The following is a 16,083-nucleotide window of genomic DNA, read 5'->3' on the forward strand; positions in this document are numbered from 1 at the left end:
TTTTTGTTGTTATTACACTCGGATTTTATTTAAAAGTAATTTACCGTGAAATTTTGTAAAACACAGCTCGGCGTATCGTAGCGATGTTTTGGTTGAAAATTTACAAATTTACGCGTGAAATGTTTACTTTACCGCACAGTTTTTTGTTTGCGGTAGGGTGACCATTCATGAAATTTATTTAAGTCTGCCACTGCAGTTTAGAGACTCTGAGCTATGCTGGTAACGTCAGTTCTTCTGCTGATGTCGTTTCTGGTTCACTTAACGATGGGTACTCTGAGCATGGCTCACTTTATCGCCCGGTAAGTAACATTGAGCCTATATATGAGGCTCATAGTTAGCGGCATACATTTTTGGACTGTGGTAATCTTTTAACTTGTAAAAAATAAAAAAAAAAAGACTTCCAAACATCACAGTTTTGGGCCACCTGCACCCAGCGTCTCCCCACAACCCGCTTGATATGCTCAGTCTACCTAATATGGGTTGATCAATACTGCACATTCGGGCGTAGGGGGGCTATTCCAGCATCTTGAAACCAGTTCATCGGCTCTTCGAACTATATACCCAACCCTCGTTTGCTCGCTACAAACGAAATACTGCTCAGGATTTGTCCCACACGTAAAATAGTCAGGGTCTCTGTAACCGGAAGCGCGGTCAGTGCAGCCGTATATAGATGTCAGGTTGGGCGCGTCCGGGCAATCGTCCGGGCCCTGTAAACTGCGCCGGACATTACGCGCCGAATAAATTCCCACTGCCGCGTCCGTTCCAATGCTTTTCCTTTATGAGTTTAGTGTTTGTTGCATTGTTTAACTTTCATACAGGTGCATTGTGACTTTTGTATAAATCAGAAATATAAAAGATCACAAATAATGTTTATGTTTACTAAACAGCGGACGCCCGCAACCTCGTCCGCGTCAAATTCGATGTATTTTTCAACACCTATTTCACCTAAGTGACTGTAGATGACAATCAATTAAAGGAGTTAATTCAAACAATCACTTAGAAAGCTCTTTGTAATGGCCTCCGCATATCCGTATCGTAAGTATCGGACGAATCGCATCAAACAGATCGTAGTATTCTTTGTATTGCGTACAGATCGTACGTATCTACAGTAAAATGAAAAACCCGTTGAATGCGATGTGTCCGATACTTATGATGCGGTTATGTGGACGCCTACTGGATGTTTCTACGGTTTTAGCTAAAAGCGAAATGAGCAAATAGAAAAATATACAATTGGTCGACTATTAGGTAAAAATGTATTTAACAGTGAGTGGTAAAACACGCTGTACGTACAATTTCTAACAAAAAAGATAGAACGAATGATAAAAAGAAAATAGATCGTTTCGAATTAAATTTGCGCCATCAGCATGATTAAAGATATTTAGATAAGCGTGTAACCGACCTAATCTATAACGTCTATACACGATACTTCAGTGTTATTCCAACAACATGTACGGTCAGGACTTAAATCCAAATACCAAAAACAATGCGTATATGACTTTCATGCCTTTAAACTATGTTTTGAAAATATTTGGGTTGTATTGCATCTCGTGGGATGGTAAAAAATTTAAATACTCGTGGCCCGCTTGGAGAGTTTCTTTTATGAGTATAATTATATTTATTTTTAATTCTATTAGCATTTATTATGCTCTCTCAGCAACTAAAATCAAATTCCAGAATTATTTTGTTTTACTTCTGATACTGGCGTATATCCAATATGTTGTGGATGTCATATTCGTTTACAAATACGGCAGGCAACGATGTTTGAACTTTTACAAAGTCTTCAAATCTATCGATGACATCATCGGCATGCCGTACTGCAAAGAAATCAAAAGAAGTGTCACTAAAACTTGTATCTTCTTCATGCTGTTTTACTTTGTCTACATTCTCAGCGACTATTTTCCCTTACTATCAGCTCATGGATGGCTCGTTAGCACGTTTCACTGCAGTGACTATATTTGTACAGCTTTTAAAATGATCTCAGCATTAGATGGAATAGCTCACTTTGCTCAGATAAGATTTCGTCTTAAAAGAATCAAAGATATACTTAAAGATTACTATAGGGCGCTTCAAACATTGCCTGGAGTGACAACGAATGTGATAAGTGAAAATAATTGGACCAAAACATCACATAGTTTAGGTTCATTGAGTACATTTGATCATAATAATCGTTCCAACGTTATTTTACATCTCAGTAGATGCTACCTACTTTTGCTTCAACAATGTGATTATATTAATGGCATGTTTGGATTTAGGGTGAGCATTAGACTAATTGTAACATTTACTTTCTAATAATATACTGTTTGTTTTTTTTTTATTTTTTGTCTCATTAAGATTACCATCAGCAACTACCTGCACTTAAGTAAGTGCAGGTTGCAGGTAATTAATAATTAATTGTTTTCAAACTGTTTATTGAAAACCATGACTCTAACCTTATCAGATTCGTAAGTTGCCAAATATTTATACTTTGAAAAACATTCGTTAAAATTGATTAGTTTAATTTATAAAGACATAACTAATGAAACCAAAATTCTTTATTTTAGATTCTCTTAGGTGCACTGGTTTACCTATTGGAAATGGTGATGTTGATTAACTTGATAATCAGGCTTACGCTCGGCACGATGGTAAGTTTATAAAGAGTATGCTCGATGTGCTACTCATTTTACACCTAATAATAATTATAATTAACTTAATAATAATTATAGTAAGTAAATATAATAATTATTGAAAATAAGTTTGATTAATAAGCTTAGAACAATTAGGTATAATTTTGAATACCTAACATTTTATAAAAAAATACATAATTTAAAATCAATAAGTTATGACATGCATTTTCTACCCTCATTTGTAATGTGTTTGTTGGTAAACGGTGCACATCGAGTATGGCTTTGGTATAAGTTTTCTGTATTATATTTAGGGAGAAAATAATCTGTGACCTGGTCTTAAATATAACAATTAGTAATATTTTAGAATTAATATTTTTATAATTTTACAGGTCCCTTTTTACAAAACAATGTTCTTTTCACTATTAGCTACTACTATGAAGATTTTAATCTATTCTATAATACTTCTGTGCGGCATTAGTTTTTGCGAACAAACGTACAAACAGTCCGAGAGGATTGTCCGATGTATTGATCAATTGCTGGTTAACAAGAAAATAAGTAAGTTTTCGTATTGTTTCCCTCCTAACTCTTCATTTTACTATCTAAAGGTTTAATGTTACCTTAATTATCCCTAAAATAATGATAAAGAAAAAAATGTACTCTTTATTTTTTAATACTGACGGTTTTAAAGCTTGATTGATTCATCACAATGTGCTTTATTTTGTGTATTTATCACCCTATAGTCTAATCACCAAGAGATTACTAGACAAGATTACCTATTAGTTAATTTTAATATTTCATTTTCATCAATGTAGAAAAGTATGTTTGATTAGTGTTAGTGTAACGTAGTGTACAAAAATAATAATAATAATCAAAGCGTGATAGTTATTTCATTTCGGTTGTTTTTTATAATTCAATAGCAACAAGATAGTTAGATTATTCTGATAATAAGATGTAAAGATGCTTGGAGAACATTGGATCAGCTTTCACCTTCACACAACACAGTAGTACCTAGCAAAAGTAAAAGAAATTTTAATTATTTTGACTACTGTAAATTATAATAATGTATGTAATATTTCAAAAGAACAACTGTTGAGTTTCTTGCCGGCTCTGTTAGTTCTGGTAGAGTTTTTACAAATAGTCAAACTTGACTTTTCAAAATTTGTTTGTAAACTAAGCTTACTTGAAATAAATTAATTTTAATTTGATTTGATTTCAATTCAAATCAAAATATGATAATTTGGGTTACAGTCAGATCTAATTGAAATTGAAACAAACACCAAATTCTGCCTTCCAGCCTGCAATATCATAATCAAAAACACCTATTAATTTATTTGTAGATTAAAACTCTATTTGTTTCAGCATCGGAGTATTATGAAGCACTACAGGAGCTGCGTGCTCTCGTCATCTCCCGCCCCGTCCGCTTCAACGCCGTGCACTTCTACACGCTGGACCACTCCACCATGCTGGCCATGGGGTCCGCCATCGTCACCTACACCATCATATTGCTGCAAAACATACACTAACCAGCTTCTACCTGTTCGCATCTTTTTTGCATGCAACCTTTATGTCCTAATTAGTATAAGTTTCTTAAAATTGGAGGTATATTCAATACGGGATCCTACTTTTATTTTATCATAGCGGAGAAGGTAACGAGGATTTACTAGACGGCGCTGATGATGATTTCTGGGTGGTCCTGTATGCCGTGGTCACTAGAATAATTTAAAGGATAGGGCGTTGCTGGGGCCTTATTTTTATGACCATACTAGCTAAAAGCAGCCTATATGTTAATCCAGAATAAAACCTTTTTCCGTTCCAAATTTCAGCCAAATTGCTTCAGTAGCCGCAGCGTAAAGGAGGAACAAACATACTTAGGTACACACAAACTTTCGCCTTTATATTATTAGTGTGATGTGATTTTAAGACCATCCCTAGTGGTTCTATAAATGATTTCGAAATTGGAGGGATGTCGTAAATGAATTCAATTTTGTACAGTTTTTTAGTATAAAGGTCAAAAAATTTACGACAACGTTAACACCAGTCACTAGTATGTATAAAAGACGTAATTTTTTTATAAGAAAGTCTGTACGAGTATCATAAGTAAACGCTAACCAAATTATTCAGATGCTCCAAGGCAAGGCGGGTCCATACTACGCGGCTCAGGATGATAGACTTCGCGCTCTTGTCACATTACAAGTCAATGAAAATAAACCAACATAATAAATAATATAAAAATACCCGACTGCATATAAGTAATATAAAAACTGAAAAGTGAAAAAAACAAGCTCAGCCCAGAAGTGTAGAGAGCAAAACAAAACAAAACAAACAACAAAACAGTCGGGACCAATATTGGTCCCGACTGTTTTGCTTTTAATATTTTATATTTTATGCAGTCGGGTATTTTTTCTTTTTATTTCTTCAATTATTTTATTTATTTCACACTTTTTAGTTACGATTAAAATAAGATGGTGTAATAAAATAATGTTTTTCTAATTTTAGTTTTTTTCATCAAGGCCATGATAATTATTCTCGTACCATTTTCAAATCCTCATGATATTAGTTTGATATCCAAATTGCAAAATTCTAAAAACGTCTATCGTTATGAGAGATAGATATGACGTTTTTATTTGATATTTTCAAATAAAACAAAAACTAGTGTTTCTGTACATTATATTAACCCTAATAAAAAAACAATCGTGAAGTGTTAAGTCGTTGGTTGCACTAATAAAAGCATCTTAAAAAGACCAGGGAATTTCATTTCATTACTAAGTAAGTATTAATTTTTGTTGATATAGAGTAGTATAGAGGTATTTTTGTGAACCAAAGCGCTTCACTCAATAGAAAATTTTACAATAGGGAGATTTATGTGATCAAAGATTATTAAAGATTTTGATTATTTCACTAACTATTGTTTGAGTGTTTACGTAGTGTTGGGATAGTATTGTTTACAATATCGATACTGGAATAGATAATTTATTTTGTTATGTATGTGCAAAAATAGACGATTTCTTACCATATTGAGAGGTAGAAATCCGTAATAGGTCAAGCTCCATTTAATGAAATCAATGTAAAATCCCAGAGAAAACTGTCAGTTTGACAACTATAATGCAATGAATTTGCTGTCAAACGGGTCCATTAGTCCTTTTCATGAAAGAAGTCGCGCGGCTAAACCCTGAACTAAAATTGACAGCGCCATGCAACACACAAATGACAATAAGACCAATAACCAAATGAAAATGAGTGCCATTAAACGCGATTGACGCGCCGCGTCTGGGGGACTTCTTTCATGAATAGGACTATACGTCAACTTCCACACACCTTAGCTTCGAAACAGGTGTCAATTTTCATAAGTGTTCGTATGTCCATTAGAGTTGTAATAAATTATTTTAATTTGTCTTTTATTATTCTCCAGATTCCCAAAAATCATGTACAAAGGCAAATATGGCTAAATGGTATAGACAGGTCTTTTAAACCAACTCATCAATGTCTTCCCCAGAAACACATTTATCACACTTGTGATAAATATACACCTATAACTATATATTTCATCAAAATTTGGTTTAGAGATAGCAATAAAAATACACTTTCTAATTAAGATATTACAAAGTAAGCATAGATTTTTATGTTACATATTATTCTAAAATAGTAAGTACATTGCATTTCAATTTCGCAATTTTACGTCTACATACCTAGGTATATTTTTTATAATTTTATATCCAGTATTCAATTATTATAGATAAAGCAGCCCTAGCTTGATTATTGATCAAACATGGCTACCGGTAGCCTCAAAAAAAATTACTTGTCACATATATATTATGTAAGAATATCTATGTGCTCAATTTTTGAACAATATTTTGTGTGAACAAAATGCTATTGCTAAGCCTGGATGATCGATAAAACCAGTTCTATACTATCTATATATGATAATTTTCCAAAAGGAAGATGCTATTATAGTTAAACTTATATGAAAAATTTCGTATCTGCACTGGTAGCTGATCAAAAGACTCCTCCAGAAAGAATCCTGCTGATCACTATTTAGGTCTTTATCATCAACATATTAAAATAAACATCAAATCAATTAACAGAATGTCATTTACCTACCTACTGAAGTTGTTTTTCAGTTAGCATGGGTACGGTGTCAGTTGCCTGTAAGACGTAAAGTGAATGGTAAAACAACAAACACTAGGTGGTTTCAAATTAAATTTGCGCCATCAGTATAATTAAAGATACAATTCAGATAAGCGAATAATCAATGTAATCTACAATTTCTACCTTCAATACTTTAGTGTTATTTTAGAACATGTACGAGTATGTTCAGGAGTTAAATCAAAATAAAATGACCAAAAATAATGTTTATTCAACTTTGAAACCTCTAAACTGTATTTTGAAAATATTTGCTTTAAATTGCATTTCATGGGACGGTAAAAAACTGAAACACTCGTGGCCCTTTTGGAGAGTTTTTTATTTTAGTACAATTATACTTATTTCTAATTCTATTGCCATTTATTATTCATTGTCAGCAAGTAAATTTAAATTTCAGTTTTACATTGTATTACTTTTGGTACTAATGATTATTCAATATGCCGTGGACGTTAAATTCGTTTACAAATACGGCAGGCGACGATGTTTAAACTATTATAAAATCTTCGAAACGATCGACGACATCATCGGTATGCCGTACTGCAATGAAATCAAAAGAACCGTATCTAAAACATGTGTCTCGTTTATGCTGATTTATTTTTTCTTCATAATCTGTGACTTTTACCCCTCATTGATAACTAATGGATGGATCATTAGCATGTTTCATTGCAATGATTATATCTGTACAGCTTTTAAGATGCTCTCGACATTGGATGGTATAGCTCAATTCGTTCAAATAAGGTTCCGTCTCAAGAGAATGAAAGACATACTTAAGGATTACTACAGTACGGTTCAATCTTTGCCTGGAGTGACAATGGATGTGATTTGTAGAAATAATTGGATCAACACATCACATAGAATAGATTCATTGAGCGCATTTGATTATAATAACCGTTCCAAAGTTATTTTATGTCTCAGTAGGTGCTATTTACTTATGCTTCAACAATGTGATTTTATTAATGGGATGTTTGGATTTCGTGTAAGCGTTTTATTAATTGTTACAATAATAAGGTTATAATAGTTACGATATTGATTTTAACTGTCTTATTTCGGTAAGTAGTGAAGTTTGACCTTTGAATTTGCAGTTTATGATAACGATTTAATTTAGACAGCCAACTAAAATATTGAAATTTTAGCTATATTGAAAAGTAATTTCTTGGAAGAAAATTAACTTACATACTTAAAACGAACGGAAAATAAAATATAAACAAAAGTTCAACCAATTTCAAAAACGTATAAAGTACCGACTAAACTAAAAGGCGAAAAACAATATCTTTTACGTTCTACCTACTGATCAGTTTGAAGGCGGTACTATCCCAATGATGTATTAATTCAAGCCATGTAAGAATATCATAAAGATTTTTACAGACAGTGTTCTTTCATGTAAAATTAAATGAATACGACGTCGGCTTAGCACCGCCTTCAAATTGATGAGTAGGTAGCACATAATATGATGTTATATTTTGCTTTTTTACTTTAGTCGGTACGTTTTATGTTTTTGAAGTGATTTTTATTTATTTTATTTTAATTTTTAATGTAATCATACTAGATTTAGATCTAGGCAAGAAAATTTCCACCAAGATATGTTGCTCTGTGTAGTCGTGTTAAAACCTTGGATGGAATAGCGTTGTCTGACTAATTATTCATTAATTTGTTTGAGTACATCAAACAAATTAATGTGTAGGCCACACACGACAACATTGATAGAGAGATTAATCGTAGGTAAATAAGGTATTTTATGTATAATGTGTCGCCTATGAGGGTATCCTAGGAAGGCATGTTCAATATTGAACAAACCTTCGATAAATAAAGAAGAAGAAAAAAAACATTGCTAAAGACGACGCGATTACGCAACTTGAATTTCTAACAAAAGGTAGCTACTCACTGCAAACCGATAAGGAGTTCCCGTATCTGTCTATCAACTTCATCACCAGACCCCTAATGACAGTCACAACCCATCTAAGTAAAAAGTTCTTATCAATACAATTTAATCAAGAAGCCCAATCACAAGGTAGCTACTGTAAACCGTTGAGGAATTCCATTAACTGTCTTTCGACTTCATCATCAGACCTCTAATTATAGTCATTCATCAGTCATCAGTCATCTATAGGTGGAAAGTTCTCATCAATACAGATAGATCAAGCCTAATCACAAGGCAGCTATTGTTAACCGTTGGGAGTTCCATAACCTGTCTTTCATCTTCATCACCAGACCCCTGGCAATGACAGTCACAAACCATCTAGGTGGAAAGTTCCAGTTCTTTATTAAATTGTAGTGCTTAATTAAAAAGGTAACAAACGCTGTAGTTGCTCTTACGATTTTTCAATGTTCCCCTTAATTTCTCCAGGATCCCATTATCAGATCCTGATATGATGACAATGGGACCCCCTCCGGACAGGAGTATACCCATTCAAATTAAAAAAGAATTAATCAAATCGGGCCAGGCATATTTGAATAAGCAGGTAACATACCTTTCCTCCTTTTTTAAAGTCGATTAAAATTACAAACTTCTTTATTTTAGATTTTATTCGGTGATTTGGCTTACTTATTGGAAATGGTGATGTTGATTAACTTAATGATCAGATTAGCGGTGGGTACCATTGTAAGTTTCATAAGAGTTTATTCTGAACAAAATAAAATAATATTAATGTAATACACTCATAAAATATCATAAAGCAGTTTTTTTGTGTTACAGGTCCCTTTCTACACATAGTCATTCTTTTCACTATTAGTAATTATTACAAAGTTTGGTATGAATTCGTTACTACTCCTATGCGGCATCAGTTATTGCGAGCAGACGTACAAACAGAAGGACAGGATTATCCGATGTATTGACCATTCAATGACCAACAAGAAAATGAGTAAGAGTTAATAAATTTTCATTCATTTATTTTCCGTTTTCCTATTTACTATTTTGAGTATCGGTTATTTTAACATAGTTATATGAGTTCTTGCAATTTTATGAGTAGTTAGATGGACGAGTAGATATTTTATGTACTACATGTCTGAATATAGAATTTTTGTTTTTGTGTAGTGTCTATGTATAGTTGATTTTAGTATTTGGTTTTCATCGATGTTACTGTTGTGTATATATAATTTGAGATGTACATCTTATAAAGGTCATATGATTCGGAATTTTCACTCGGGCTTCCTTAGGAACTGGATGTGCCAACTTAGATATGATCTCTGATCTAATCATCGACCTAACCATTAGTTAATAACATATCTAATATCATATCTGTTAACGTTAGATTTAAGAGAACACTTTAAATATTTGTTTCAGCATCGGAGTCGTACGAGGCTCTGAAGGAACTCCGTGAGCTCGTCATCTCCCGCCCCGTCCGCTTCAGCGCCGTGCACTTCTACACGCTGGACTACCCCACCATGCTGGCCATGGCCTCTGCCATCGTCACCTACACTGTCATAATGATGCAGAATATGCACTAATCAGCTTCTACTAATTTAAGATTAGTTTAAGTACGAGTTAATTTAGAATAATAGATATTAGATAATTATGTTTAATTAGTAATAGTTTTATAGGATTAGTATATGCACTGTCGAATTAGACCAACATGAATATAAATTCTTAAATCAAAATTTTAAAGTTAATTACGAATAAGTATTATTGAAGCTATGTTCTTTGGTATTCATGAATAAATTATTCTGAATTGTAATTATTAACCAGATGTATTTATTATTTACGTAGTTAAGAGTCTCCCAAGTAAAACCTTTATGACGACTTTCTAAAAATATGTAACTAAAGGTACCAGCCGTTGATGAAACAATCTTGGCGCAGCATGAAGTCATTTTTATCATTTAAACCAGATCGAGCGTACAAAATAAAGTCCTCAGTTCAGCAAAGTAAGTAAAATTATATCTAAAGGTATATCGTTGGTAAAAGTTTGATCAAATTTACAGCTGTACAAATGTTTGTAAGACACACTTTATATAATAGTGCAATCAATTTCTAAGCGAGTATATAAAATGAATGATAAATTAACAAATAGATGGTTTCAAATTAAATTTGCGCCACTAGCGTAATTAAAGATACAATTCAGATAAGCAAATAACCGATGCAATCAACTAGTAGGTACAATATTTGCCCTCAATACTTCTATTATTTTATTCAGTGTTATTCAAGAACATGTACGTTTATGACTTAAACCACAACATAATGACCAATAATGTTTATTCAACTTTAAAACCCCTAAACTATGTTTTGAAAATGTTTGGATTATATTGTATTTCATTAAATGGTGAAACATTTAAATACTCGTGGCCTGTTTGGAGAGTTTCCTTTATATGTACAACTCTCCTTATTTCTAATTCTGTTGGAATTTATTATGATATTTCAGAAACTAAAGTTAAATTTCAGTTTTATTTTGCATTACTTTCGGTACTAGCATTTATCCAATACGCTGTGGATGTAACATTCACTTATAAATATGGTACTCAACGTTGTTTAAACTATTACAAAGTCTATATATCGATCGACGACGTCATTGGCATGGCATACTGCAATGAAATCAAAAGAAATGTTACTAAAACATGTATATTATTCATGTTGATTTATCTTGTCTATATTATTGGTGACTTATATCCTTTACTAACAACTGATGGCTGGATCATTAGTATATTCCACTGCAATGACTTTATATGCACAGCCTTTAAGATGCTCTCGGCATTGGATGGTATAGCTCACTTCGGTCAATTAAGATTTCGGCTTAAAAGAATCAAAGATATACTTAAAAATTACTACCATACTGTGCAATCTATGCCTGGAGTGACATTTGATGTGATTTGTAGAAATAATTGGATAAAAACTTTAAATCGTGTAGATTCATTGAGCACGATTGATTACAATAGTTCCAACGTTATTCTACATCTCAATAGATGCTACTTACACTTGCTTCAACAATGTGATTATATTAATGGCATGTTTGGATTTAGGGTAAGCGTATTATAAGATGCGATATTTTCTTCATACCTAGTCAGATATTGCTTTTGATTTTACTGCCTCGGTGGTATATTGTAGTCATGTATCAGGGCCTTTGGTCAGGCTATGAATCATTACATTTTTATTCATTGTAATCACAGTATTAACCTGAATATGTGTGAATTGGCAGTGTCACTCTCTGCTACGGAACGCACGTTCAGCCTTCGATATAAAATCATTATTTACATCCGAAAGTAATCATAACAGAATAAGAATATTATCATTATCATCAAAGTCGTTTGTAGCATAGCTTCTTGGTGCTGCAGTGGACCTTCGATTAGATATATGCTGGCGATGTAGAATTCACTTAAACTGACAACTTTGAAATTTTAAACAGCATTGAAAAGTAATGTCTTAATTTAAAAATTCTTAGTGCCATACTAATAGGGTGAAAATTAATAAAACCTTTCTTTATTTACTTTAGATTTTATTGGGTGCCTTCGTTTACTTGCTAGAAATGGTTATGTTGATTAACTTGATAATCAGGTTAGCGTTGGGTACAATGGTAAGTCAACGGTGTTTCGTTAGAGTTTTGTGCAGCTAAAGAAAAAGTTACTTAAATACGAAAAGGATCTTATTAAGCAATTTATATTTTGTTTCTCTTACAGGCCCCTTTTTCCAAAACACTCTTCTTTACACTTTTAGAAACGTTTATGAAGTTTGTAATTTACTCCTCAATAATTATGTGCGGCATCAATAGTTGCGAGCAAACATATGAACAGGCTGACGAGATTATACGATGCATTGATCACTTGATGACAAACAAGAAACTGAGTAAGAATTTACATTCGATTATTTGCACATTTCCAATTATTTTCTATCTTCTAAAAGTTCAATTTTTTTTTTAATCTTTATTTTAGGGAGCTGAGTCTGCATCTAAGTTGAATAATAAAAACCTCATTATATTATTCTCAGTATCGGCTCTTGCTTGATTTTTTTTTGATTATTGAGAGTTAATTGTAAGATGTAGGATAAGTAAGATTTGAATACAGAATTTTCTATTTTAGTGTAGTTACTATGTAGTTGATTGTAGTATTTTGTTTTCATTGATGTTATTGTTGCTGATAAATAAATAACCCATCGCGCATTTCACATAGGCATATAGAATATCTATGAACTTATGTGAGGTAGAGCTAGATAACACTTCAACTATTTGTTTCAGCATCGGAGTCGTACGAGGCGTTGAGAGAACTCCGTGAGCTCGTCATCTCCCGCCCCGTCCGCTTCAGCGCCGTGCACTTCTACACGCTGGACTACGCCACCATGCTGGCCATGGGGTCCGCCATCGTCACCTACACCATCATACTGCTGCAGAACATACACTAAAAAACTTGTACTAGTTGTAGCGCGAGTTAATTACAAAGGCGAAAGGTTTTGTGAAAGTGTGTTTGTTTTTTACTGCTTTGTGTTGCGGCTACTTAAGCGATTTGGCTGAAATTTGAAATGGAAACGAAAAATCCATCCCGCGGGATTTGTGAAAATCACAATTCTACGCAGACAAAGTCGCGGGCGTCCGCTAGTAATAAGTAAATGTAATGTGCACTGATAAATTTGGGTAACCAGTAGTTACCGTTAGTAGTAGTTCTTAAGTAAATAAATTTCTAATAGCTTGCAATGAAACATATCTAGACGCCAAGCTAAGTTCTAAAAGCAAATTATCTAATGCAAACATATGAAAACAACGTAAGAGCTGACTGAATAAAGCTAATACGAGTAGTATCAGTTACTGAAGCAATGTTCTGTGGTGTTCTCCAATAAATTATTCTGAATTACAATTTAACTATGGTGTTATTTAGTTCTGTAAACTCTAGATCATTGTTGTATATAATTTACCTAGTATCTAACGTTGGCTAAAGTTTAATCAAATTAATAGCTCCGCAAATGTTTGTATAAAACACTTCATTTAATAGTATAATCTATTTCTAAGCAAGTAGATAAAATGAATGATAAATTAACAAACGAAATGGTTTCAAATGAAATTTACGCCACTAGCGTAATTAAACATACAATTCTATAATCTTTAATTTATTATATCAACGCTCAATACTTCAGTGTTATTCAAGAGCATGTACTTTCAGGACTTACCCTAATCAAAACAGAATAGACGATACTGTTTATTCAACTTTAAAACCCCCAAATTTTAATACTCGTGGCCTTTTTGGAGAGTTTTGTTTATATGTATAATTCTATTTTTTTCTTGTTCTGTTGGAATTTATTGTGATATTTCTGAAACTAAAGTTAAATTTCAGTTTTATTTTGCATTACATTTATTCAATACGCTGTGGATGTTACACTCACTTATAAATATGGTACTCAACGTTGTTTGAACGATTACAAAGTCTTTAAATCTATCGACGACGTCATCGGTATGCCGTACTGAAATGAAATCAAACGAAGTTTTGCCAAAACATTTATCTTATTTTTGACGATTTATCTTCTCTATGTTATTGGTGACATTTACCCTTTGCTAACAACTGATGGGTGGATAGTTAGCATGATCCACTGCACTGACTTAATGTGTACAGCTTTTAAAATGCTCTCAGCATTGGATGGTATAGCTCACTTCACTCAAAAAAAAAGGTTTCGTCTTAAAAGAATCAAAGATATACTAATAAATTACTACAGTAATGTCCAGTCTTTGCCTGGAGTGACAGTGGATGTGTAAGTATGAAGCTCCATAGACCAACCGCTCCTCTAGGGGACCTCGTTACGACTATATCTCGTTACAACCGTACACTTGCCCGTTAATATAACTTAACTTTTTTTTTTTAAACTTATAACTTAGCTATTTTGCTTGGTAAAAAAAAAACATTTTTAGGCATTTGTCTTGCGCGGTTCATTCTGGTTTCCATTCTCGATTTGGACATTCAGAAAAGGAGCCCAGAATAACGCCGCGGAAGAATAAGCGAGGCACTATTATTACGTGTTACAGTTAGCAGCGCAGCCTCACAGTGTGGATTATATTCGTCAAGCGGATCGGCTTCACTCTGCGCCTATCCAAGTTTGGGGATTAAAATATTTTCAAGCCATGCAAAAAACATGGCTCTAACGTAAAACTAGGCAACGGACGCGATAGTAAATTTTGAAAAAACTTGCAACGAAAAAGACAGGTCGACAAAATCGTGGTGAAGCACGAACCTATTTAGTAGGTACCTATTATAATCTTCCATGTATAGTTTTTGGTTAAAACTTCGCGGTTCCCGGTGTCAAAATAGGGTCGCTCTATATCTTCCCGTGGATGTCGTAAGAGGCGAAGGGAAAACGTGGGTAACAATATAACACATTACACAGTAAAAGTGTTACCCACTACCAATGAGGTGCCCATTGAATCGAAAAGTGGCGGTAAGAAGAACTCACATAGCTGAGAATTCCCAAGGAGGGTTGACATCAGGCAGGCGGTCGGTCATAAAATCATTAGCCAAAACCATTAAAAGTATGTCAAAACAAAAGATTGACATATTTTTCCGACCCCACTTAAGGGAAAGGAGATGATGATGATAATTTTTGGTAATAAACTTGTAACTATTATACTATGACTTTTATAATTGCCCAGCCGTATGTGTAAATGATATGTTAAAAGTTAAAACATATTTTTTCATTTTAGATGATTGTGTATACTAATAAAATTAATAATTTCCTACATACCCATTACCCATTATATATTTCAAATATTGTAAGGGCACTTACTTGGTTTTAAATCCACCACAGTCAGATTCTGCAGGAGAGGGAGGCACTCTAATGGAACCGAAAAATCATAAATCATTTATTGCCAGAATGTGGTCATATACAGATATTGTTACATTTTAATGTTCATACACAATCTGCCTCATAGGATTGCAAGCCGAGTACATTATAATAATTTTTATTTACTAATATTAGAATTTACAAAAAGGCAATTATGAAATGAAAAGCTTTGTTAATGATAGTGAATTTTTATATTGTAAATCTAAATAAAATCACTAATTTGAAGGGAATGCGACGATCAACATATTTTACTGTCGCAATCTTCAGTCGAATAATAAATAAAAGCGATTCAATTACAAAACTTAGTATAAAAACCATTTAGTTACCAGCACTGAAATGTTATCTATAGCGTTGTTGCGAGCCGCAGTCCGGAGAGCTTCATTCAATTCTCTGGCTCGGTAGCGAATATTCGGACGTTGATTTGGTTTTGTTTCCGACTGTCGTTTTTTCGCTATATTTTGACTTATTCGCTTTTGCCTATTCGGTTTAGTTTTACATCATGCTACTTTGATACAATCATTTTGAAGTCCTAAGTTAAGTAACAACAAAACAACAAATTTTCTTTCCAGCTTTCAAGAAAGTCTAGCTTATTGCAAAGCAACC

General features: G+C 33.2%; 1 protein-coding gene across 1 annotated transcript; it reads left to right on the forward strand.

Moving 5' to 3' along the window:
• The first annotated feature begins 264 nt into the window (after nucleotides 1-264).
• Nucleotides 265-4,890, forward strand: LOC112050479 (uncharacterized). The gene is made up of 4 exons (XM_052887974.1): nucleotides 265-299; nucleotides 2,061-2,253; nucleotides 2,541-2,621; nucleotides 3,941-4,890. Exons 1-4 carry the CDS (start codon nucleotides 265-267, stop codon nucleotides 4,124-4,126), a joined length of 495 nt encoding a protein of 164 aa, XP_052743934.1. The 3' UTR covers nucleotides 4,127-4,890.
• The last annotated feature ends 11,193 nt before the right edge of the window (nucleotides 4,891-16,083 follow it).

This window comes from Bicyclus anynana, chromosome 20, assembly GCF_947172395.1.
Source record: "Bicyclus anynana chromosome 20, ilBicAnyn1.1, whole genome shotgun sequence".
Lineage (NCBI taxonomy): Eukaryota > Metazoa > Arthropoda > Insecta > Lepidoptera > Nymphalidae > Bicyclus > Bicyclus anynana.

Excerpts from the sequence above, each read along its gene's own strand:
- LOC112050479 (XM_052887974.1), top strand. The coding sequence starts at position 265 with ATGGGTACTCTGAGCATGGCTCACTTTATCGCCCG. Across the intron at positions 2,254-2,540 it reads ATGGCATGTTTGGATTTAGG|ATTCTCTTAGGTGCACTGGT; the intron begins GTGAGCATTAGA and ends TCTTTATTTTAG. Across the intron at positions 2,622-3,940 it reads GGCTTACGCTCGGCACGATG|ATTAAAACTCTATTTGTTTC; the intron begins GTAAGTTTATAA and ends ATTTATTTGTAG.